The sequence below is a fragment of the Lithobates pipiens genome, unplaced genomic scaffold, assembly GCF_037356315.1.
Source record: "Lithobates pipiens isolate NorthernLeopardFrog02 unplaced genomic scaffold, aLitPip1_a1.2 Scaffold_16, whole genome shotgun sequence".
NCBI classification, from domain to species: Eukaryota; Metazoa; Chordata; class Amphibia; order Anura; family Ranidae; genus Lithobates; species Lithobates pipiens.
Window position 1 is genome coordinate 444,489,081 of NW_027507748.1, and position 23,934 is coordinate 444,513,014.

The 23,934-nt window shown below is 40.7% G+C and overlaps 1 protein-coding gene across 2 annotated transcripts in view; it reads right to left on the minus strand.

Moving 5' to 3' along the window:
* LOC143983259 (ATP-binding cassette sub-family C member 5-like) overlaps nt 1–23,934 on the minus strand; it is a 146,302-nt gene that overhangs the window by 106,290 nt on the left and 16,078 nt on the right. The window contains exons 3-8 of one of the 2 annotated variants that reach the window (XM_077482735.1): nt 18,798–18,953; nt 11,923–12,070; nt 11,272–11,505; nt 7,000–7,173; nt 6,217–6,364; nt 3,200–3,348 (exon numbers count right to left, since the gene is read on the minus strand). In XM_077482735.1, the coding sequence (XP_077338861.1) occupies nt 3,200–3,348; nt 6,217–6,364; nt 7,000–7,173; nt 11,272–11,505; nt 11,923–12,070; nt 18,798–18,953 (1,009 nt within the window). Of the gene's footprint in view, nt 1–3,199; nt 3,349–6,216; nt 6,365–6,595; nt 6,683–6,999; nt 7,174–11,271; nt 11,506–11,922; nt 12,071–18,797; nt 18,954–23,934 lie in introns of those variants that run through there. The other variant, XM_077482736.1, reaches the window with a different exon arrangement.

Sequence of the window (23,934 nt, forward strand, 5' to 3'; positions counted from 1 at the left end):
TCTCGTTCAAAAGATTTATTTGTTTTAGAAATAATAAATAACAACAAATACAGAATATTTGACAAAACAAAAATATTAAAATATAACATTAAAGTATAAATGTTATATAAAAAAATAATTAAATACATAAATAAATATGCAAATAAAAAAAAAAAACACACTAAAAGAAGAGAGGGGTGCTCCATCATTTACAACCTATGGAGATGAATGCAAATTATAACTACAGATATCTAAGTAAAAAGGGAATAAAATACCAAGGAGGAATAATAAACATTCCAAAAAAATAAATAAAAAAAAAGTGTGGTTATTATATAATCTAGAGAAGACTAGAGTATAAAATTATTTATATCTGAAATGTCAGGAGCTCAATAAACTAGAAAAGACAGAAATATATAAATTTTACATATTTGAGCAAAACGAAATCCTGACCTTAGGTATACTTCAATATAGATAACAAATACTGTAGTATAATTAAAGGTTTTTTGAAGAAGTATGGAAGAGAAAATGGTAAAAGGAGATGGGGACAGAAAGGAGGGGGAGATACAATTATTTAACTCCAGGTATAAATTATAGTTTATATAGCTAAATATTATACCAGAAAGAGAGAGAGAGAAAGAAAAAAAAAAAAAAATATATATATATATATATATATATATAAATTACCATGACAAGAGCGTTCGATTATCAAAATTATCTGACATATAGTATCTAATCCATGGTCTCCATATGTTATTGAATTTTGACAGACGATTCTTATCTAAAGCGTCCATTTTGGCATGTATAAAAGCAGAGTGATATATTTCAAGCATTTCTTTCTTTTAATTTTTATGATTATGGCTTACAACTAGTGAAAACCCTAAATTCTGTATCTCAGAAAATCAGAATATTACAATACAATAAAAAAAAAGGATTTTTAATACAGAAATGTTGGCTTACTGGAAAGTATGTCCATGTTCAGTATAGTATACACTCAAACCTTGGTCGGGGCTTCTTTTGCATGAATTAGAATTACTGCATCAATGTGGAGTGGCATGGAGGGGATCAGCCTGTGGCACTGCTGAGGTATTATGGAAGCCCAGGTTACTTTGATAGCGGCCTTCAGCTCATCTGCATTGGTGGGTCTTGTGTCTCTTATCTTCCTCTTGACAATACCCCAACAGATTCTCTATGGGGTTTAGGTCAGGCAAGTTTGCTGGCCAATCAAGCACAGTGTCACCATGATCAGTAAACCAGGTATTAGTACTTTTGGCAGTGTGGGCAGGTGCGAAGTCCTGCTGGAAAGTGAAATCAGCATCTCCATAAAGCTGGTCAGCAGAGGGAAGTATGAAGTGCTCTAGAATTTCCTGGAAGAGGGCTGCGCTGACTTCGGACTTAAAAACACAGTGGACCAACACCAGCAGATGACATGGCTTCCGAAATCCTCACTGACTGTGGAAATTTCACACTGGACTTCATGCAACGTGGATTCTGTGCCTATCCACCCTTCCTCCAGACTCTGGGACCTTGATTTCCAAATGAGTTGCAAAATTTACTTTTGTCCGAAAAGAGGACTTTGGATCACTGAGCAACAGTCCAGTCCTTTTTCTCCTTAGCCCAGGTAAGACGCTTCTCACGTTGTCTCTGGTTCAGGAGTGGCTTGACACAAGGAATGCAACAGTTGTAGTCCATCTCTTGTCTACGTCTTTGTGTGGTGACTCTTGACTTGATTCTTGAATGGCCTTTGATTCACAATCCTCTCAAGGCTATAGTTATCCCTGTTGCTTGTGAACCTTTTTCTACCAAACTTTTACCTTTCCTTCAACGTTGCATTAATATGCTTGGATACAGCACTCTGTGAACAGACAGCTTCTTTAGCAATGACCTTTTCTGACTTACCCTCCCTGTGGAGAGTGTCAATAACTTTGTTCTGGACAACAAAAGTCAACAGTTTTCCCCATGATTGTGTAACCTACTGAACCAGACTGAAAGACCATTTAAAAGGCTCAGGAAACCTTTACAAGTGAGCAAATAGAGATCTGGATAGCCGCACTCCAAAAATAGTAATTTCCATCATTAACGATACAGTCCGTACAATACAATAAAAATGCAAAATGCTAACACATTTCACACCGCTCTCACTGGTGCTTAATCATAGCTATGGAAATGACTATTTTTGGAGTGCGGCTATCCAGATCTTTATTTGCTCATATGCATTCTACATACTGAGCCAGCACACTTGGCAAGGAATGTGTTATTTAGGTACAGACGCCTAGAATTTCTTCTTATTCAAACCTTTACAGGTGTTTTGAGTTAATTAGCTGATTAGAGTATGACACCATGAGTCTACAATATTGAACTTTTTTACAATATTCTATTTTTGTGAGATTCTGAATTTTGGGTTTTCACTAGCTGTAAGCCATAATCATCAAAATATAAGAAATAAATGCTTGAAATATACCACTCTGCGTGTAATGAATCTATAGAATATGTGAATTTCACTTTTTGAATTGAATTACTGAAATAAATGTACTTTTTGATGATATTCTAATTTTTTGAGCTGCACCTGTATATTATAACATAACATGTTTACATTTTCATATAATTGTTTGAAGTCCGTTAAAATATGCTATGAGCAAGTAATTATTTGGCTTTTTGTCCAGAACAGTAGGGATGGGCTATAGAAGGGTGGCAGCTGGCTAGATTAGACATGTATTGCAATATATATGTGAAATAGGAATCCCAGTTTTATACAACGCGTACTAGATGGGTCTATAGCAGTGTTCACAGCGTTAACTGAAACTTTTGTGTGTTAGCACATTACCACCCCCCTCTAGCATTTCATATGTTATACTGTATATGTAAGCAATCTGGATTTTAGGACATTCATAATTCTACTGTAGAGTAGTCAAACCAGTGGTCAGATCTCTGACAGTTTACCCAATATTGGCCCCATTTACTGTATTTAGTAAAGTATGATATAAGCAAGGAAGAATTTGGAACGTAAGAGTAGGGAATGACTAGAGAGGGGTCACTTTAATGCATATGGCCAGCTTGAACATTTATTGCAATATATCAAACCATGAATTTTTATGCAAACGTTTGTAAGGGTATATAGCAGCGTGTAGATGGTAATTAAAACCATTTTAATATAAATAAGTCCAGACTATAAATTGACATATTATACACATGTCATGTCATATAACACTGCCACATTTCTTACCTGTGGTGCTGTCAGATCATATCCAAGAGCCATATGTAATGAAAACGTGCAAACACTAGCAACCACAACCACCACTGGCGCTATTCCTGAAGTGACACTCTGCACATAGCCCGCCTTCTCCAGAAAGGATTTCTCTGCATTTCTGATAGCTAAAGGGAAGTACAAATACACAAGTAATAAATGATAATAAATAAAAAATTATAATAATTAAAAAAAAATTGTCAATAAAGAGGAGGTTGTAATCTTGAATGCAGCAACTTTTTCTTTCCTACAGCATGCAAGATGCCTTTATGAAAATATATGCCTGATGTAAATAATGATATATTAGGATGAATTTGCATATATTGGCTTATTTAAATCCTCAGTTGAGCCAATAGTGATATCTCACATTCTAATAGATACGTGACTGTTGAACCATCAAACTGATGTTTACAACCTCACATGTTGTCCGGATTGGCAGTTCCCATTTCCACATACCTTCCAAGTTAATGTGAAGGGTTCCCACTATACTGCTAGATTTTTTATTTATTTTATGCTATGTGGGGATTGCAACAAAAGTTTTAGTTCCTTCACCCCAAATTAGGCAAAGCAGGAGCAGAGCCAACAAGAAGATCTCATCACCTCTTTAAGAAAACCCATTCGATTCCAGTCCAATCTGAGAAAATACTAATAATAAGGCAGTGTATAATGTAATGACTTATAATGCTCACTAATCATCAGAAATAATTTTTCTGGACATCTGACAACAGTTACCTGGGACCTGATTTCCTGCTATAGGTTACTATTGGTTTATTCCACAAAGTATCTGCACTTTTTATCATATATGCAGTATATGTATGTATGTATATATATATATATATATATATATATATATATATATATATATATATATATACAGTATCTCACAAAAGTGAGTACACCCCTCACATTCTTTGTAAATATTTTATTATATCTTTTCATGTGACAACACTGAAGAAATCATAGTTTGTTACAATGTAAAGTAGTAAGTGTACAGCTTGTATAACAGTGGAAATTTGCTGTCCCCTCAAAATAACTCAACACACAGCCATTAATGTCTAAACGACTGGCAACAAAAGTGAGTACACCTCTAAGTGAAAATGTCCAAATTGGGCCCAAAGTGTCAAGATTTTGTGTGACCAACATTATTTTCCAGTACTGCCTTAACCCTCTTGAGCGTGGAGTTCACCAGAGCTTCACTGGTTGCCACTGGAGTCGTCATCCTCTCCTCCATGATGACATCACTGAGCTGGTGGATGTTAGAGACCTTGCTCTCCTCCACCTTCTGTTTGAGGCTGTCCCACAGATGCTCAATAGGGTTTAGATCTGGAGACATGCTTGGCCAGTCCATCACCTTTACCCTCAGCTTCTTTAGCAAGGCAGTGGTCATCTTGGAGGTGTGTTTGGGGTCGTTATCATGTTGGAATACTGCCCTGTGACCCAGTCTCCCAAGGGAGGGGATCATGCTTGGCTTCAGTATGCCACAGTACATGTTGACATTCATGGTTCCCTCAATGAACTGTAGCTTCCCAGTGCTGGCAGCACTCATGCAGCCCCAGACCATGACACTCCCATCTCCATGCTTGACTGTAGGCAAGACTCACTTGTCTTTGTACTCCTCACCTGGTTGCCGCCACATACGATTGACACCATCTGAACCAAATAAGTTTGGTTCCAGTAATCCATGTCCATAGTCTGCTTGTCTTCAGCAAACTATTTGTGGGCTTTCATGTGCACATCTTTAGAAGAGGCTTCATTTTTGGACAACAGCCATGCAGACCAAATTAATGCAGTGTATGGCATATGGTCTGAGCACCGACAGGCTGACCCCGCCCCCCCCCCCCACCCCTTCAACCTCTGCAGCAATGCTGGCAGCACTCATACGTCTATTTGCCAAAGACAACCTCTGGATATGACTCTGAGCACGTGCAGCCCGCGCCACCCACCGCCGCTTCCTATAAGCTGCAGCCTGTAGCATGGCCGAGCTCCTTATCCTTCCGCCTGCAGTCCGCGCGGTACAGGAGATTCAGTTTCACACACTGAGTGCTCACTTCCTTTCAGTCTGGCCGGCTGGGAACAGAAAACTGAATCTCCTGCCGTTTGGTACGCGGTAGGGAGGGGGGATAAAAAGAGGGGGGGGGTAGTAATGGGGGGAGGCAGTCATCAAGACCCATTTAGTAATAAAAATATGGTAGCTTGCTGACCCTGTACAAAGCAGAGAAAATACGCTATAGTACACTGTACTGTGGAGTCTTTTCTCTGCTTTGTAAATTTTTGCAAAAAGCTTTAATACATATTAGCTGATTCAAAAAAGAAGCAATAAGATGGAAATGGGATGTTAAAGAAACAAAATGGAAAGAAAGCTATGGTAATTGTCTCTATGGTAAAGCTATGGTAAATCTTTATTTTTTGCTCTCCTCATTAGATATCGTTAGATATACTATGTCCACTGTACAATATGTTATCCCTTATCCATAATTTATATGCCCAGCCATATGGGTGTTTTAAGACCTCATTGTTTACTGCCACAATGCTTCCATGTTGGTGTGTACATAAGACCTTTTTCAATCTGGAGCGTATTGCAGGCCCTTAAAGTGCTGTCACATTCATTCGCGTGAAAGCCCAAGGGCTTTCACACTGGAGCGTTGCGCTAGCAGGATGGTAAAAAGGTCCTGCTAGTTGCATCTTAGGAGCATAGAGGGAGCGGTGTGTTTACCGCTCCTTCACTGCTGATGCCCATTGAAATCAATGGGACAGCGCAGGTACACATTATATGCAACAGCAGTATTTGCACTGTAAACCTTTTTTATTTATATGAAGTGTTGGTGAACTTAAACTGTATCGCTATGCTGTGATTCCTGTAGGCTTTGCGTGCGTGTGTGCGTGCGGGGGGGAGGGGCCCTGTATATATATATATATATATATTCTCATACACACATACCACTGCACCACTTAACACCAATATTTTTTCCTGGCAATAAGGATTAAAATGCACCCACCTTGAATATTACGCATAAAAGTGTTTTCCCATGCATACATCTTAATAAAGCGAATGCATGTTAAAATTTCATTCATAGCTCTCACTCTCCGATCTGTGATTCTAATACCCTTTTTCCTAAAGTAAGCAGTCAATTTTGAGGCCAGCATCTAGAGAAAAGTAAAAGCATTTTAATGCATAAACTGTGATTGCATGAACAACTTTTTATAAGCTTGCTTATTTAAGCACAAAAATATTCTGCAAACTAAAATTAAATTAACATTTATGAAAAATACTAATTATTGAGAAAGCCAATAAGACATTGTATATATGTATTGTACAAGATAACCCACTGTGGGGTCGTATGACAATGAGCAGGTGGCAGAGAACTGTCCCCATACCTCAGCAGATTAAAGTCAAACAGCTGTCTCTGAGGTGACCTTGTCACAAGCTGGCAATGAGATGGAATTGTACTATTTCTACCAACACTGTTTCCAGAAACAAAAGGCAGACATTGGTAAACAGTTATTTATATAATACATGCACCAACTAAACCATACATCCTGTTCTCCATAAAAATACCTATAAATTGTCTATAACGCATTCATGAATAATGAAAATAATGCATATTGGATATTGAACTTTGTACTACCTTTTATAAGTTACAATATTTCGGCTATAAAATGCCTTCATAATTAATAATTAATAAATAATGTACTTTGATGGCATTGTACTCCAAAACATATCCCTTACATTACAATCATGAAACGCTTTTTGATATGCAGTAAAGAAAAGTCCATCTTACCATTAATGGATAAAACACAATGAATGCAGCAGAACCTATCAGTGCTGTTGGTCCAAGGAACATTGCAGTGTATAGCAGTCCCATGAGAGCAATGAAAGGACCAGCAGCTAACATACAGCCTATGGAGGCTGCTTCATAAAGTCGATGACCATCACTAGAGCACATATTAATAAGCTGCAAGACAAAATACAAAACTTTTTTAACAAATATTAAATACACCAAACAAAAAAAAAACATTCCTACTTCATCATTACAGTTAGTCCCCTGCATACAAACCTTCAATTTGGGAATTTTCAAAGATACAAACAACGTGTGAGTTAGTTCACATTTTACTGTATACAGTATGTATCTATATTTTAACCTTTTTTCAGTATGGTACTGGGCCAGTTGAGTTGGTTGGGTACCTAGGCTAATTTTGTTGGATGTACAAACAAATGAGGCCATCAAAATCTGTCCACAAAGCCATTCTAATTATCTGTATTGCTTGTTTCTATATATATTTCTGAGTATTTTTGGCTACTTATGACCCCTGCCTGTCTGCCTGCCTGCCTGTGGGGGTCATAAAGTCTGGAACTATGTAACAATTAGCATTTCTTAGCAGGAGTTTAATGAGCAACAGGCACTTAAGCCCCAAAAATACAAAGAGACTAAATTTACGTGCCGCTCAGGTAGAGAGGTCCATCTAGACCACTATGAGTGCAGGCAGGGACAGAGAGCTCATCCTAGCGCCAAGCTGTGCTAATGTCAAAGGAAAAGATCCATAAGCCACATATCATGAAGCAGACCTATGTACATGGAGTGAGATGGATGGCAGCCTGAGCCTGGACTCCAGCCAGGCCAAACCTCCAACCCATTTCAGCACCTCCACAGGCACTTAAGCCCCAAAAATACAAAGAGACTAAATTTACGTGCCACTCAGGTAGAGAGGTCCATATAGACCACTATGAGTGCAGGCAGGGACAGAGAGCCCATCCTAGCGCCAAGCTGTGCTAATGTCAAAGGAAAAGATCCATAAGCCACATATCATGAAGCAGACCTATGTACATGGAGTGAGATGGATGGCAGCCTCAGCCTGGACTCCAGCCAGGCCACACCTCCAACGCATTTCACTCTAACCCATGGAGCTTAATCATGGGGAATGGGGTGTGGATGATTAAGCCTCAAGGGGCTCAGAAAAACTTGTTGGGGGTGTGGCCTCACTGGATTTCGGGCTGAGGCTGCCATTCATGTCACTCCATGCACATGGGTCTGATTCATGTTGTGTGTCTTATGGATCTTTGACACTGGCCCAAAAATGCAGCAATAAAATATCAAGGAGTTCAAATGTCTATCAGGGTATCACTTCTTTAATTTAGGATGGTTTAACATGGAACATAACTAATTCCTGAATATTCAGAAACCTCCAAATATCTAACAGAGGTGCACAAGATACAATAAATTTCCCACATCCAGTCTGAACCCATCCAGAAGAGACTAGTCATAGCCAGAACAGACTAGACCCATTGAGGTTAATTTATTAAAACCAGAGAGTGCAAAATCTGGTGCAGCTGTGCATGGTAGCCAATCAGCTTCTGACTTCAGTTTGTTCAATTAAGCTTTGACAAAAAAAAAACCTGGAATCTGGATTCTATGCAGAGCTGTGCCAGATTTTGCACTCTCCAGCTTTAGTAAGTCAACCCCGCTGTATCACTTCTTTAACAGTGAGTATTTCCCAGAAGGGGGCTTTAAACATAGTTTACATCAGGCATGTCCAAAGTCCGGCCCGCGGGCCAATCGCGGCCCGCGGTCCGGTTTTGAACGGCCCGCCTGGTGTGCTGCGGGATCAGGGCTGTCAAATGAGCCGATCCCCGGCACTGTGAGAAGCTCCGTCGGCTTCAAAAGTGAAAGTAAAGTGCAGAGGAGTGTGCTGTGCTCTCTGCTTCCCCCTACAGTGCAGTACCCGGCTGAATAAGGAAATGGAATGGAAAGGTACTGTACTACAAGCTAGATTCGTTTTAAAAAGGCTTTATTTATGTGTATGTGTGTGTGTGTGTGTGTATGTATGTATGTGTGTGCATGTGTGTCTGTATGTATGTATGTGTGTGCATGTGTGTCTGTATGTGTGCATGTGTGTCTGTATGTATATGTGTGCATGTCTGTCTGTATGTATGTGCATGTGTGTCTGTATGTGTATGTGTGCATGTGTGTCTGTATGTGTGTGTGTGCATGTGTGCCTGTATGTGTGTGTGTGTGTGTGTGTGCATGTCTGTCTGTATGTGTGTGTGTGCATGTCTGTATGTATGTATGTGTGTGCATGTCTGTCTGTATGCATGTGTGTGCATGTGTGTCTGTATGTATGTATGTGTGCATGTGTGTATGTGTGTGTGTGTCTGTATGTATGTGTGTCTGTATGTATGTGTGTCTGTGCATGTGTGTGCATGTCTGTATGTATGTGTGTGCATGTGTGTCTATATGTGTGTGTGTGTGCATGTCTGTCTGTATGTATGTGTGTGTGTGTGTATGTGTGTCTGTATGTGCATGTGTGTGTGTGTCTGTGCATGTATGATTGCATGTGTGTGTGTGTCCATGTATGTCTGTATGTATGCGTATGTGCATGTGTGTCTGTATGTATGTGCGTGTATGTCTGTCTGTATGTGTGTGCATGTATGTGTGTCTGTATGTGTGTGCAGCATGTGTGTCTGTATGTATCTGTGTGCATGTATGTGTGTGTGTGTGTGTGTATGTGCGTGTATGTATGTGCGTGTATGTATGTATGTATGTGCCTGTATGTATGTATGTATGTATGTGTATGCATGTGTCTGTATGTGTGTGTGTGCATGTGTCTGTATGTATGTAAGTATATGCATGTGTCTGTATGTGTATGCATGTGTCTGTATGTGTGTATGTCTGTGTGTATGTGTATGCATGTGTGTTACTTTTAATCCAGACCTCCCCCCCCCATTCTTGTACCATCAGAACTGCTTTTGTGGTGCTTGTGTGTGTGATAGCAGCCAGGATTGCTGCTCCTCTGAAAAGCAATCCATATACAGATCGCTTTTCAGAGGCATTTGAAAGGTGGTAAAGAGGCATTATGTTGCCTCCTCACCACCTGTTTTAAGCCCGTAAATGTAGCATCACTATACCGCAACTGTGCAGTCTACACAGTTGCGGGGTAGTTGCAGTGCAGGCCCATTCACCCTGAGCATACCTCCAGCTGCAGCCACAGCATGTGTACACCCCCAGCTGCTCCCTCTGCAGCTAGAGGGGGAGAAGTTGGGGGTGGTAAAAACAGCTTAACCATGTAGTTTTACTGCCCCTCCAATAAGCCCTTGGTTCACATCTGCATGGCTGCATGCTGTGTGTAGGGCAGCCCATGCATTTCAATGGGCTTCCCTACCCACAAAAATGCAGGGAAAGAAGTCCCAGAGCTTTTTTTTTTTTTTTTATTGCGCTGCACCAAAAGCACCCCATGTTTCCAATGTGTGGGGTACCATTAAGACTTAACGGTACCCCTAAAGAACAGAGCATTCGTCTGTGTGTCGGGCAAACGAGCGCAACAAAGGCACGAGAATTTTTGTTGGGCCAGGTATGAGTGCTCGAATGACCGAATTTTAATGGTTCAAAGAATGTCAGGCAAAATGGTCGGCCCTCACACATGTTCACTTCATCGAATCTGGCCCTCTTTGAAAAAAGTTTGGACACCCCTGGTTTACATAGACAACAAGCCTAGGAAAAGAGTCACAAAGACATGACTTGGCCTCTGAAGAACAATTTAGTTAAAAGTACATTAACTAACTTCAGGTCTACTGTTTTATTTTTTAATTCCAATACAAACGGCAATGGTGTGCAGTACCCCATAGCAGTAAATTTAGATATTGCTTTTCTTTCTTTGAGTGCAAAACTAAATACTGAATATTATTGTATGCAGTCATTGTGGTTTTCAGTAGCTTATTAATTCAAGCCTTTTGCATTAAAAGCTTCATTATGCTTTGAATGTAAAGTCCTTAGTTTCATTGAAGCAAAAGCATGCAGTTCCTTGATTGGCAGTGGAATTTGAAATCTAAGTATTTGCATACCAATGACCATTTTCAGTAAGCGATGCCGTTTAGTTGAATATTTTAAACTCCACTTCTCCCAAAACCTTATGAAGCAAATGCTAAAGAAGTATTTAAAGGTTCCCTCCCAGGAACAGCAATATTTGGAGACCCATGAGTCTTTTGAGTACAAAGTCCACTAGTATATATTCACAAACAGGCCCCCGATGTCTCCAAGCACATTAGCCAGTGAATTTACCTCTCCAGTTGTTACATCCTTTGTTTCTTTGAGTCTCAGGATCTTTCGAAAAGCCAGAGCTAAAACTGCTCCCTTCAGCCGAATTCCAGTTCTGTAGTTCATTGCCCAGCTCATTGCAAAAGACCAAGACCTAAGGAGCTCTGCAGCAAAAATGCCAAAGGAAAGAAGCAACCCATAAAGAAGATTGGATTCCAATGCCTCTGAGTACTCAAGTAGTGCTCTGATGAAGATTGCCTTTAAACAAGCAGAAGCATATTTCAAAAATGATCAAGTGGTTAATATATGTGTTTTATCTCCTTTATAAATGGAGTTCACAGCTGTGTGCTATGTACGCGCTCTCAGTAATGTTTAATTGGAAAATGTTCAAATGTCTGTCCTACCTATTTATTTGTGTTGCTCATTGCTGATAGTTTTCTTTAAGCAAGACAGTCATATTTTACTCTCCAGATAGGAATTAGTCCGTTGTACGGAACCAAAAAATAATATCTTGTCCTCAAGTGGACACTGTCCATTGGTAGTAGCATGTTGTCTAAAGCTATACACTAAGATACAAATTAATGTAGCACTGTAAACACAAATTCATCATTAAATGATGTCCACCTATGCCTTTCATGCTATAACAATAAATTAGGTATATAAACAGGAACTTACAGGCCCAATAAAGTTTGCTGCCATTGTGACAATCAAACATAATAAAGCCAACAGGGATCTTGTCTGACAAAACCGCCATAACACCTTTCGCAGGGATGCTTTTGTCTTCCCACATTTCTCCAGCTCTGCTTCCCAAAGACGATGTAACCTGACAATAGGAAGGATAGAGAAACAAGTGAAACCAATTAGTTTACAAACTTACACCTACAATACCGAACGATCACATATACAGTGCATTCTATGAGTTCCGTATAATCCTTTTTGAATAACAAAAAGAGAAGGTTAGAAATGTAATATCACTACTCTAACAATTCCTGTACTCCATAAACTTTAATAATAGCATGAACTTGTAGGCGGGTTGCTTACTGGTTATTTAGATAGTGACTGACCCAGGCTGGGAAGTGGTTAAAGTTAACTTTGCTGTTCCTGGCTGTTTTGGGTCCAGCCTTTCCACCTGGTATTATAAAAAGGGGGAAAGACAGGATCCAAGGGTTCCCCCCCACCTCAAAGGAATGCCGTAATTGCTGCAGATGAGGACTGCTGCACCTTGCAGTCTATCTGGAAGCACCGGGAATCCAGAGACCAGTTCTAGAGAATGCCAAAATGTGGACTTCTACCTTATGGAGGTATTGCCTGGGCCGCCTAAAAGAGTTGGAGGACTCTCTAATGCATTTGTTCGCATTGGACTGTGTTATCCAAGTATTTAAGTAAAAGTTGCATCAACTGTCTTAAGCCTGGTCAGAAGTCTTTTAAAGGGATGCATGATGGTTACGAGTATATCAAAGAACTAGAGTTAGTAAAGCACAAATGGAGTATGAAGTAAAGCACTATGGAAGGCCCACTTGACAAGTCAAGCATGAGGAGTAATGCTGTTGCCATGGGCTGTACATGATTTGCAGAATATTATCTCATAATTTTCAGATGTTTCCCTGCATCTGTATTACTTTACCTTTCTTAGTTACAATTTACAAAGCAGTAATAGTGGTATTTATTTACTAAATAATTACAATAGTTTATATTGGCTTTAAAAGCTGTTTTGCCTTAAGCCCTTGTACACACGGTTGGAAATTCCGACCACAAAATCCGTCTGATTTTTTCCGACGGATTTTTTCCGATGGATTTTGTCCAAAACTTGTGTTGCATACACACGGTCGAACAAAGTTGTCGGAAAATCCGATCGTTCGGAACGTGTTGACGTTCGTTCGTTCCAACGGGACCACGTTCTGCCTAGTAGCCAATAGCTTTGCTCTCGTACTTTGACATGAGCATACGTGGCACTTTGTCCGATCGGAATTCTCTACAGACAAAGTCCAATTGGATCATATTGTCAGAAAATTTTATATCCAGCTCTCAAACTTTGTTGGTCAGATATTCCGATAGAAAAAGTCAGATGGAGCCCACACACGGTCGGATTATCCGGCAACACAGTCTGATCGGAGAATGTCTGTACAAGGGCTAATACATTCCAGGTTCATCAAAACAACGTTTTGCTTTCTTTAGCGTAAAATACCTGTCACCATGAAAACATTTAGGTAGTAGATAAAGACCCTTGCTCTCTGCGTGAAAGCAGTAGTCTCTCTTCAGAAGTGCTGAGCCAGACTTATAGCTCTGCATTCTGCATAGCTCATGCACCCTACTGGTTGGAGAGTTCTAACTATGACTTAAAAGGCGCTGGGCCTCTGCAGAAAGAATAAGAGAGCAAGGGTTTCTCTTTGCAGCATGCTGGCAGGGATAGACTTTTCTAATGGATGGAATGTGCCTGCTTTCTAAAGAAATCAAAATGTAAGACCTTGCACAGCATTTGCATTGATGTACTTGGAATGTTTTTAATAATTGTTGCATAAAAAATGGTGGCTGTGGTTGTCAGTGGTTTGGAAAGCAATAAAAACATTGTCAGAAGTTCTAAACCTTATTCACGTTACAAAAAATGTGTTTTTGCTTGTGTCTCACTGATTTACCCCACTTACAGTGAACTCTCCCCAATCTGGACACAAAGAGCAATAAAAACATGTAGGGGGCCCCAACCTTTCCTTTCTCAATCCAAAACAAAATAAACCTTTTTGGCTGGATTGTGGGCTTTAAAGATGAAGTTTAGAGAACTTTGAAAAGTATCATGGATGGTATTTCTCATGACTGAAGACTGTCCAGTGTGCTGGTGGCTACTGTGTTTGTTTGAAATTCAAAATCCTCTGTCCCTGGATATCCCCACAACAGTGATCCTCTGGTGCTGTGTGACTCTGCATGTGACAGGCACTTGTCAAGTGCTGACTATGCCTACTCTTTCTGTCCCCTTGCTCCATTCAAAAAAGCTGTACTATTAGTTTCCAAAATCAAAAGAATTCAGTGATTGGAGGAGTTGGGCCTTTCATTCATCCACCCGTCCTCCATTCATATAGCACTTTACATTGTGGGCAGGCATAGTCAGCACTTAACATGTACCTGTCACAGGTGCAGCCGCTTATTTTAATGATGCAGCATCAGAAAATCACTGCTGCACTGGGGGCACTACCACAAGCAAATGGAACACTCTTCAGGATAGTATGTACCAATGCTTTGTTTTTGTTTTTTTAATCAGTAACTTCAGTTTTAAAGCACTCTTCAGTCCAGTTTGGAGATGTTAGCACAAATCTTGCGGAAGTGCTGACTATCAATTTTAACAAGTTCCTAAAAGGCTTTCATGAAGCTTCAAGAAGTGATGACATGTGCTAAAATTCTTTGCTCAATCATTGTTCATTACAAGGGTCAGACAGTTAACATCCCTTCTCTTTCAGTCCAAGTGGTATCAGGGCATAATGGGAGAACTATACTTTATGTCTCAGTGTTGGTCAGATGTAAAAGAGTTGCTCACTGGCAAATACATCTGCATATCTAGTCCAGGTACATAAGGATGTCCAAAATGTGTCTCCTGCTTCTTGCCTGTCCTAGAGTCTACATGACAGTGGTAGAAGTCCCAGAACCTGCCCAACTCATATCTATGATATAGCACCCCATAGCATTGCTAGAGTGCTAGAGTCTTTGTACAGAGTTGGTAAATTGTTCAGGCTTGGTTGGCAGCAAAGCCTGTGTTATTTTTCTGGGTCAGGGTTGAGTGACTCAGGGAGGCTGGTATGACTCACAGGCAGCATCTCTGAGACCTCCCCCTACTTCTAGAAATGTGCAAAAGGTTCTAGAAGGATGGGAGTGGAGGGGAATAGCAGCTGTCTGGAGTATTCTGAGGGCCCTGACCAATCCAACAGATTGGTTGGCAGGGTACAGGCCCCCTCAATTACTCAGGGTCAGCCCAGCTGGGGAGTGTGGAGTGCGGGTGGAAGATGGAGTGTTAGGCTGTCGGAGGCCTTTGAGAGTAACTCCCTAATCTGAGGGGGGGGGGGGGGGGTGAAATCAGGCCTGGACTTGGGTGTGGAAAGGGACCCCTCTTCATGACACACAGGGGGATCTTGACCAGGAGGCACAGGAGCAAGGAGAGGACAGCAGAATACTGCTGGAGCAAATCTCCAGGGAGGAAAACAGCCAGGAGGGCTGGTGAGTGTTACAGTCAGAAGACTGAGAAGCATATCCTAAAGGCACTGGGTGCAAGCAGCCTGGGATGGATGCAGAGTCAGTCTGGGAGGACTGTGGAGTCTAATGCTGTGTACACACGATCTGATTTTCCGGCACGGAAATGTTGGATGTGAGCTTGTTGGCGGTAAGTCCAACTGTGTGTATGCTCTATGGCTAGCAGGTTCTCAAATTTTCTGCCAACAAATGTTTGTTGTCGGACTTTCCAATCGTGTGTACACAAGTCCGTCGCACAAAAGTCGGAATCAAGGATGAGCCGGAAGCGCTCGGTCTTGTAAAACTCACGTTCGTTACGGAGATATCATGTACGTCTTGTACGTCACTACGTTCATAATTGTTGGCCAACATTTGTGTGACCGTGTGTATGCAAGTTGGAGCCTTTGAACAAAAATCCACGGTTTTGTTGTCGGAAAGTCCGATCGTGTGTACGGGGCATTAGTCAGGAGGGCCAGTGAAAGGGGCAGTGCCTGAAGATGGTACTGGGATCAGTAGCCACAGGAATAGAACAGCTTAGCACTAAGACCTCTTTTCTGCTACACTACCAAAGCGGGCCCTGCCTGCAAAGGGCATTTGTTTTGGATCCGACTGAGTCTGTGTTGGATCATCTTTACATTGCTACCTGGGAGATGTCATTTTACAAGCAAGATTGTGCTAGAGCTAGAAGAGGAGAAGTGTATATAGTTGTGTCCCTGAAGAATTCTTTCTGTGCTGATCAAGTGGGCATTCCATAATAACCCTATTCCCTATCCAAGTTCAATTCCTCTAAAGAAATACAAAAAAACAAAGCTGCAAGGACTGATCTCTGACTTCAGCGTGTGGAAAAATTGTGTGCCTGGCTGTGCAGGGTAGGAGATACCCATATTCACCAGCGCCTCCTACGGGGGTAGTGCTACATTGCTAAATTGGCTTCCAAGTCCCAGAGGGACACAGTCAGCACAAATAGCATGTCCACCTCTGTGAACATTAACAAACTCAAGCCACTCAAGTCTGATTGAAAACTTTGCAAATGTTTTACATAACTTTGCTGTCTACGGTGCTTTTCAAGCCAGTGTTTACAAGCTGAAGCATGTGTGAACTATGCCTACCTACTAAGTAAGCTTTTGCGTACTGTAAAATGTACGTTTATCAGTTGAGAATGAAAACATAAGAACTAAACAGTTGACTTTGTGTGTTCTGTGAGTTTATTCCATTTTTAAACAGTACGTGATGGAGAGTTCATAAGCACACAAAACTGTTATTTTATACTAAGCATTACTGGGATATTGAGAGTCAGATCAGAGTTCAGATATTTTTGTAGCACTGCTGCAAAGACAACCATGTTTTGGGATTGTTGTTTTAAGAGAATGGTACAGAATGGTAGCTCTGAGCTAAATATGTTTTCCTATGTTATAAGAACTGAATGGGAGAACAGTGGATATAATAACAATAACCCAGAGGAATTAACACTGAGAAAAAAAAGGATCTTTTTGGTGTGGTTAATTTTTGTGCCATTAACTAGTGAGATCTTTTTTTTTTTTTTTTACCAATAAACAAGTAAAGCTGCTAACAGTTTAAATAAATAATAATAATGAAAAAAATAAATAGGGATTAGAAATATTTTTAATGTGGTGTTTGTAATAAGATAGTCTGTAATAAACCACAATAATTGGATGACAGATAGTCAATTCAATTTCAGAGTGCACAATTACAAAGTGCTTAGACAATGTACTACTGTACTATTATGTATTTTAACAGCAAAAGAGCTTTAAAACAAGTCCCTTTTCAGCTTTCTAGCTGCTTGTAATGTTAGTCAGGTTGAAAAAAGACAGAAGTTCATCTAGTTCAAACAATAAAGAAAAAAAAAATCATACAATCCCATATACACAATCCTAGTCGATATAAGAAAAGGCTGCACCTCCTGACATTTATTGGAACATTCAAATATACAAATGACACCAATAGACACCAGTAGTGGTCAATGTAGACACATTTAACACAACAGAGATGTGCTTAATCATTATACACAATCCTATACCCACAGCTGACCCAGAGGATGGCAAAAAACCACCCCCCGCAAAGCATGATCCAATTTGCTACAGCAGGGGGAGAAAATCCTTTCTGATTCCCCGAGAGGCAATTGGATATTCCCTGGATGAACTTTACCTATAAATGTTAGTAACCAGTTATATGATGTACATTTAGGAGAGAATCCAGGCCTTTTTGAAAGCAATCTACTGAGCTGGCCAGAACGAGCTCTTGAGGGAGTCTATTCCACATTTTCACAGCTCTTACTGTGAAGAAACCTTTCTGTATTTAGAAATATCTATTTTCTTCCAGACATAAAGCGTGCCACCTTGTCCTCTGTGATGACCTTAAAGTGAATAACTCAACGCCAAGTTCACTATATGGACCTTTTATGTATTTGTAGATGTTGATCATATCCCCCCTTAACCACTTGCCGACCGCTGCATGCCGATATACTTGGCACAATAACAGTAGTGGGGAAATAGGAATACCTGCACGTACCTTTAATTGGCTGGGCTATACCTACGATGGTTTGTGGAAGGGGGCCAACCTGCCGCCGTATAATGACGGTGGCTGGTCGGCAAGAGGTTAAAGTGGTTGTTAAAGAGGAGTATCCATAAAAACAAAAAATTCAAAGTCAGTAGCTACAAATACTGCAGCTGCTGACTTTTAATAATCGGACACTTACCTGTTCCAGGGTCCAGCGATGCGGGGGGTCGAAGCTCCGCTCGTCCCCCGATCTGCTCTGCGGTGCCGGCATTGCAACTGTGGGCACCCGGCTGTGGCTTCACAGCCGTGCACCAACTGCACCTTCCTACTAGGTTGGGGACAGGGTCTAGCTGTCATCTCGCATCCTCCGGCTTCGTGTTCCCTCATTGAAGTTTGCACCTCGGTTTATTGGGCCTTTCCATATCCTTTGCAGGATTAACCCAGTAGCTTACGCGTTGGCACAGCTCAGCGCTCCAGCGAGCATGGAGGAGCAGAGCAAGAGAGCTGCTGATTGACAGGCAACAGCTCTCTGCTTGGGAAGCCGAGAGAACCAACCCATCGGTGAGGTTTGATCGCTCGGTTCTCAGTACAGAGACGTCAGGGGACCTAGGTAAGTAAACAACTGCAATAATCCCCAAACCCATACTTCTCTTTTAATCCTCACTAATAGCCACCATGCATACATAAAGCCTGTTGAGCATAAAAAAAAAAAATTAGTTAGCTCCACAATCCAACTAAATAGTGTGAATTAAGGACGAAGATGATTAGATATGTTAGACGCTCTACCACCATAATACTGTTTATTGAAGCGGGGAACAGTTTACCTTTGGCAGTTCTGTTCTGCTGAATCTTGAGAAGGAAGATCCCAGAGATCGTTGATATTAAGTTCAGAGAGCTGGTAAGCTTTCCTTGCAAGTGATGTAATCCAGTTTAAAGTCATAAAGGAAAAACAACCAGCATTATCTATAGGATGACGATGTCTGCAAATAAATACACAGTTACAAAAGACTGATTTAACCTAATTTCTTAACATAAATTAAAATCTCATTTGTTACAAAGTAAAGCATGGGACAAACGAAAGCTGTTATACATTTAGTGTAGCGCAGGTACTGTTTTCTGACATTAATATTTTCTACAGTATTGGGTCTATTTATCAATAAGTTCACTGTGCAAATATATCAGAATGCATGCAAAAGTCACAAATAATACCCTTGCTAGTATTTTTTGTAAGTGTGAAATGCTATTTTCTGATATTTATGTTGTCTTTCACTATCATGTAACGTGGCAAATCCTGTTAGTTTCATTGTTATCAAATCAAATCTTTTTATAATGTTTTAAAATTTGAATTTTTACCATTTGCCCAGCAGCAATGTTCACATGGAACCAAAGGACATTCAGTTTTGCCCCATTAGCACACCAACGACAGCTTTATACTTTGTGTTAAAAATTACAAAACATAACATGACTCCTGGATAATTTACAACGAATGAATGTCTTCTTCATGCCCCGGAAGAAGTCCTTTTGTCAACGAAACCGGTCAGGCTGAGCTGTATGTTCGTGCTATCGTGCATTTTACATTTGGATGTTCTGTGGCGGCCGCCTTACTTTTTTACCATGCAATGCTGTTTTTACTATGCATATGTGTAAGTGCGATACTTTTTATTAAATGCAACCCTTAGACCCCTTTCACACCGAGGTGCTTTTCAGACACTTTCACGCTAAAAAAGCACCTGAAAAGCTCACGAAAAACCTATTTCCATTAAAATCAATGAATGATTTCACACTGGGTCAGTGCGCTGGCAGGGCGGTGAAAAAATGCTCCTCTCCATTGAAATTAATGGAAAGCTCTTCAAAAGCTCCTGAAAAGCTCTTCAAAAGCGCTCAGTGTTTTACTGGCAGTTTAGAATCGCCTCAGTGTGAAAGGGGCCTAAAGAGGTTTTTTTCAGCGTTTTATGTTTTATTTAGATCTGACTACACGGTTGTCGTTTGGAGTGGAGTCTCCTGGAGCTGTTCCTGACGTGGTTCCTTTGTACATCCCCTGCTGATGACCCCTACCGGGACATATTCATCAAGCTTGTTTGACCCATCGTAATTAAGGGTCCAGGCTCTCTGGTAAGAGTCCAACCCATTGTGGTGGTGGCGTGTTCACTTGGTGAAGGGATTGGATAACCTTATCCACAGTTTAATAATGGAGTTTGCCATTTGACCATTATGGTCCATTTGAGACACTCTTTTTTCTGGACTGTTTATTTATTTATAATTTCTTTTCAGTGTTTTTAATATCATTCACTGTAGCACAAGACACCTTTATTTTGTTTCTTGTTTTATGTGGTAATATCTCACATTTGTGGTGCTGCTTTTTTTCACACTGCATTATCTTTTCACATGCGCAGTATTATTTTTGTATTTATAAGGAATGAATGTATGAATAGCTATGAGATTTTTTTTAAATAAATAAAACCCTATTATGTGTTGTCATTTACCTTATTTTGCTACTTTCAAATAATTTCTTATAGTGTATAAAAGCCCCCTTTTTTTGGATTAAGTCAAGAACAGTCAAAACCACTGTATGTTTTTTTTGTTCTTTTTGTCGTCTGTTTTACCTTGGGGATAGGTACCTGTACTTCTTGTCCTGTAGAACAGGAAGTGAGGAAAAATCTAAGTTTAAGGGCTTGTTCAAGTCATCAGCCAGGGGTAGTTAAAATCAGGAGGGTTAACCATGGTTTTACCACTATCCAACCACTCGCCTCAGGGTACACATGCCATGACCACAAAGTCTTACTTCACAGCCTTGGCAAAAATGTAATGGCATGTCGCTTTCGGCCAACAGTATTACTGCGAAATGGGACCCATGCATTAATGGAATGGGGCTGCAACTGTGTGCAATGTACGTGGTTGCAATGAGGTAGTGCAACATTTTAAGGGTTAAAACAGATGGTGAGGAGGCAAAATATCCCCTCCTCACTGCCTGTCAAATGCCCTCTAAGAAGTGATCCACAGTGGATTACTTTTCAGAAGAGCATCTATGTTAGCCACACATGTGAACAAGCCCATAGACATTTGTCATTGGAACAAGTGTCCAAGTGAAGAATCCATCTCTATTTCAGTCAAACTGACATTTCTGAATTTTGGATTTTAGACCCGGTGACAAATCTCCCCAGTAAGGATGAGCTCAGGCTTGTTTGCATGGTCCACGTGCAGAGCCCGCCAGGAAGTCGGCGCAGTGCTGCGCTAATCACAGGCAGTGAGACATTGCCTCGATGCGCAGCGCTTCCTGGCGGGTTCAGGTGTGTCTGCACGTGGACCATGTGAACACGCCTGAGCTCATCCCTACTCCCCAGCAGAGAGATAGTAACAAAAAACATTCTAATTTTTTACTACACTATCCCAAAACATAAGGCTACTTTCACACAGATGCGCTTTACAGGCGCTACCTACAGCGCTAAAAAATAGCATCTGCATAGCGCCTGTAAAGAGCCTCTCCTGTCTCCTGTTCCTGTGAAATGTAATCACATTTCCTGTTCTTGTGAAGTCACGACCAGCTGCTTCTTGTTTCCTGCCTCCTGGTTCCCAGCATTCTCTGGATCCCTGTAAGATCACACCAGTGTCCCAGGCTGCAAAGGGAAGACTTTTATGAGACTCCAGGACTGGCGATTTTCACCACATACTGAACTCATCTAATTTAACCTGTGAGTTACTACTTGTTTTTATTAAATATATGATTTATACTGCACTCAGTCTGGCGCCCCTCTGTTCCCATTTCATCCAACTGGTAGCCTTCATAGCAGTCTCTCCAAAGTGGTCAGTCCCTTTGCACTTTTCAGGCACAGCATTTACATGACGTTCCACCGGGCTGAGTACTGTAAGATTTACCCCATTTATTTTTGCTTCCTCAGATTTGATCTACTTCTGTGGGATATTTCCCCTTGTTACACAGCCTATTGCACCCTGTTGTGAGTACTTTCTTCATTTAGTGGAGTAGCAGCATGTTAGGACCTTTGGGGTGCATACCCCAAACTTGTGCTCTTTTGATTGCACATTGTTGCTTCTTTAATATGTATGCAGTTGATGGTAGTTAGAGACTTTAAAGTGGATGTAAACCCTCAATATACCCAGTGAAGTGAACAGTGCAGATTATACACAGGGATAAAACAAATCTCCCTAAATAAGTTTTACATGTATATCTGCTGTCTTTATCTTCATATACTGTTTATAAAGTTCACATCATGTTAGGAGATTTTCTCTTCCTGGTTAGCACTGCAGTGAAGCCTGGCAATACAGCCAAGACAGCTGATTAGAAGAAAGGAACACACAGCAAGGGAATATGTTGCAGAGTGCTGCATGGCTGCCACACTGCCGGGGAATACCCACAGCTCTACCAAGGATCACTGTCAGGATAACCCTGTGCTCCACTTGGACATCCAGCCAGGAACCATTATGGGAGAGTGGTTGCAATATCAGCAATAACTACTGGGTCTCCAAGACAGACAGACGATCTGACCCCTTCACCCCTTCACGATGCTGAGAGCGCTGGGATGTAGAGGTAACTGAACTACAATGAAGGACAATCCACATATTTGAGTCGACCACTTGTCCAGTTTTTGTACCACACATCCAGTCCTCTACAATTTAAAGATGCAGACCAGACCTGGTATATCAAGGCTCTGAGGAAGAGGAAAACCGTTGAAACATGTTAGCCGATTGTTCAGTTTCTATCCCGTATATAGGCACCATTTTTAAAATGTTATATTTAACTCAGTTGACTGGGGGTACTTACATTGTAGCTCACCCACTCTTATGAGTACATACTAGTATTTCTATTTTCTGTACACGTCTGTTTTTTTTGAATAAATGTTTTAAAAGTACTCATGCATCAGGCCACGTGCCTTTTCTTTCTTCTTTTAGTTTAGCATTCTGGACTTCCCCCGGTCAGCCAAGGCAGCGGGGCATCCATGCATGATTGATTATATATCAATATATATATATGAAAATACTACCAGCTTTACGAAGACCTATCCGCACAAGCGCAGGAGAAACAAAATTTTCTCTGTTTACACACCCCCTCTCGTCATAGGTAGAGACTTTCAGCTCTGTCCCTTGAATAGTTCAGGGCTCTGTTAATCTATTTATAGCATCCTCCTCAACACAAAACTCCGGCTGCTTTTACCATATGTGACTGAGAACTTGTCAGGCGTTATCAGGCTAATAACAGAAGAATGGGGCAGGAGAACGCTATGGGACATAGTGCTTTTAAGAGAGATAAGAAAACACTGCAGATATATGTGCCCAGCTCAAATTTCACGAATCAGGTTTACATCCAATTTAAGTTTGAATTATAGCATTAGTTGATGGATAGAGGAAGGCTTGCATTTTTGCTCAGGCAGCTATACTATGTCCACTTTCCTCAAGGCTAATCCTTATGGACTATTGCCTTGTTTTATAGTTATGCGGTCCAATATATATGTACTCACTGATTACGTGCCTTGGATCAGCTATACAAAGTAATAATAACGCTGTCTGCCATAAATAACATCTATACACCTCAGGCTGTATGCATACCTTAGAACTTCTATCTGTGGTGATTTTCTGACTAACATGTCCTGGCAAATAAGCCTATTGTTTCTTTGTTCTTCTAAATATTTTTCACACTTTATGATACTTGATTGACAACAGCCAGCATTTTCTAAATCTAGTAATTCATATTTGTACATAAGGGTTTTTTTTTCCTTGCTAACATCTTTCTATTTAGCTCTGGCAGATTCCTCCATGACCTGGTACTTAGCAAATTATAGGCTCCTTGCCAAATACCGGTCCACACGTAGACAGTGGGGTCCCCGGCTTGATATATTTATGTATCCTTACAGCCCTCTGGGCCAAATATGTTATCCCTCCCCACTTCCCCTTTTCTTTTATTTTCTCCCCATCTCTATCTCTTCCTCCTTATTTAGTCTCTTTCTCCCC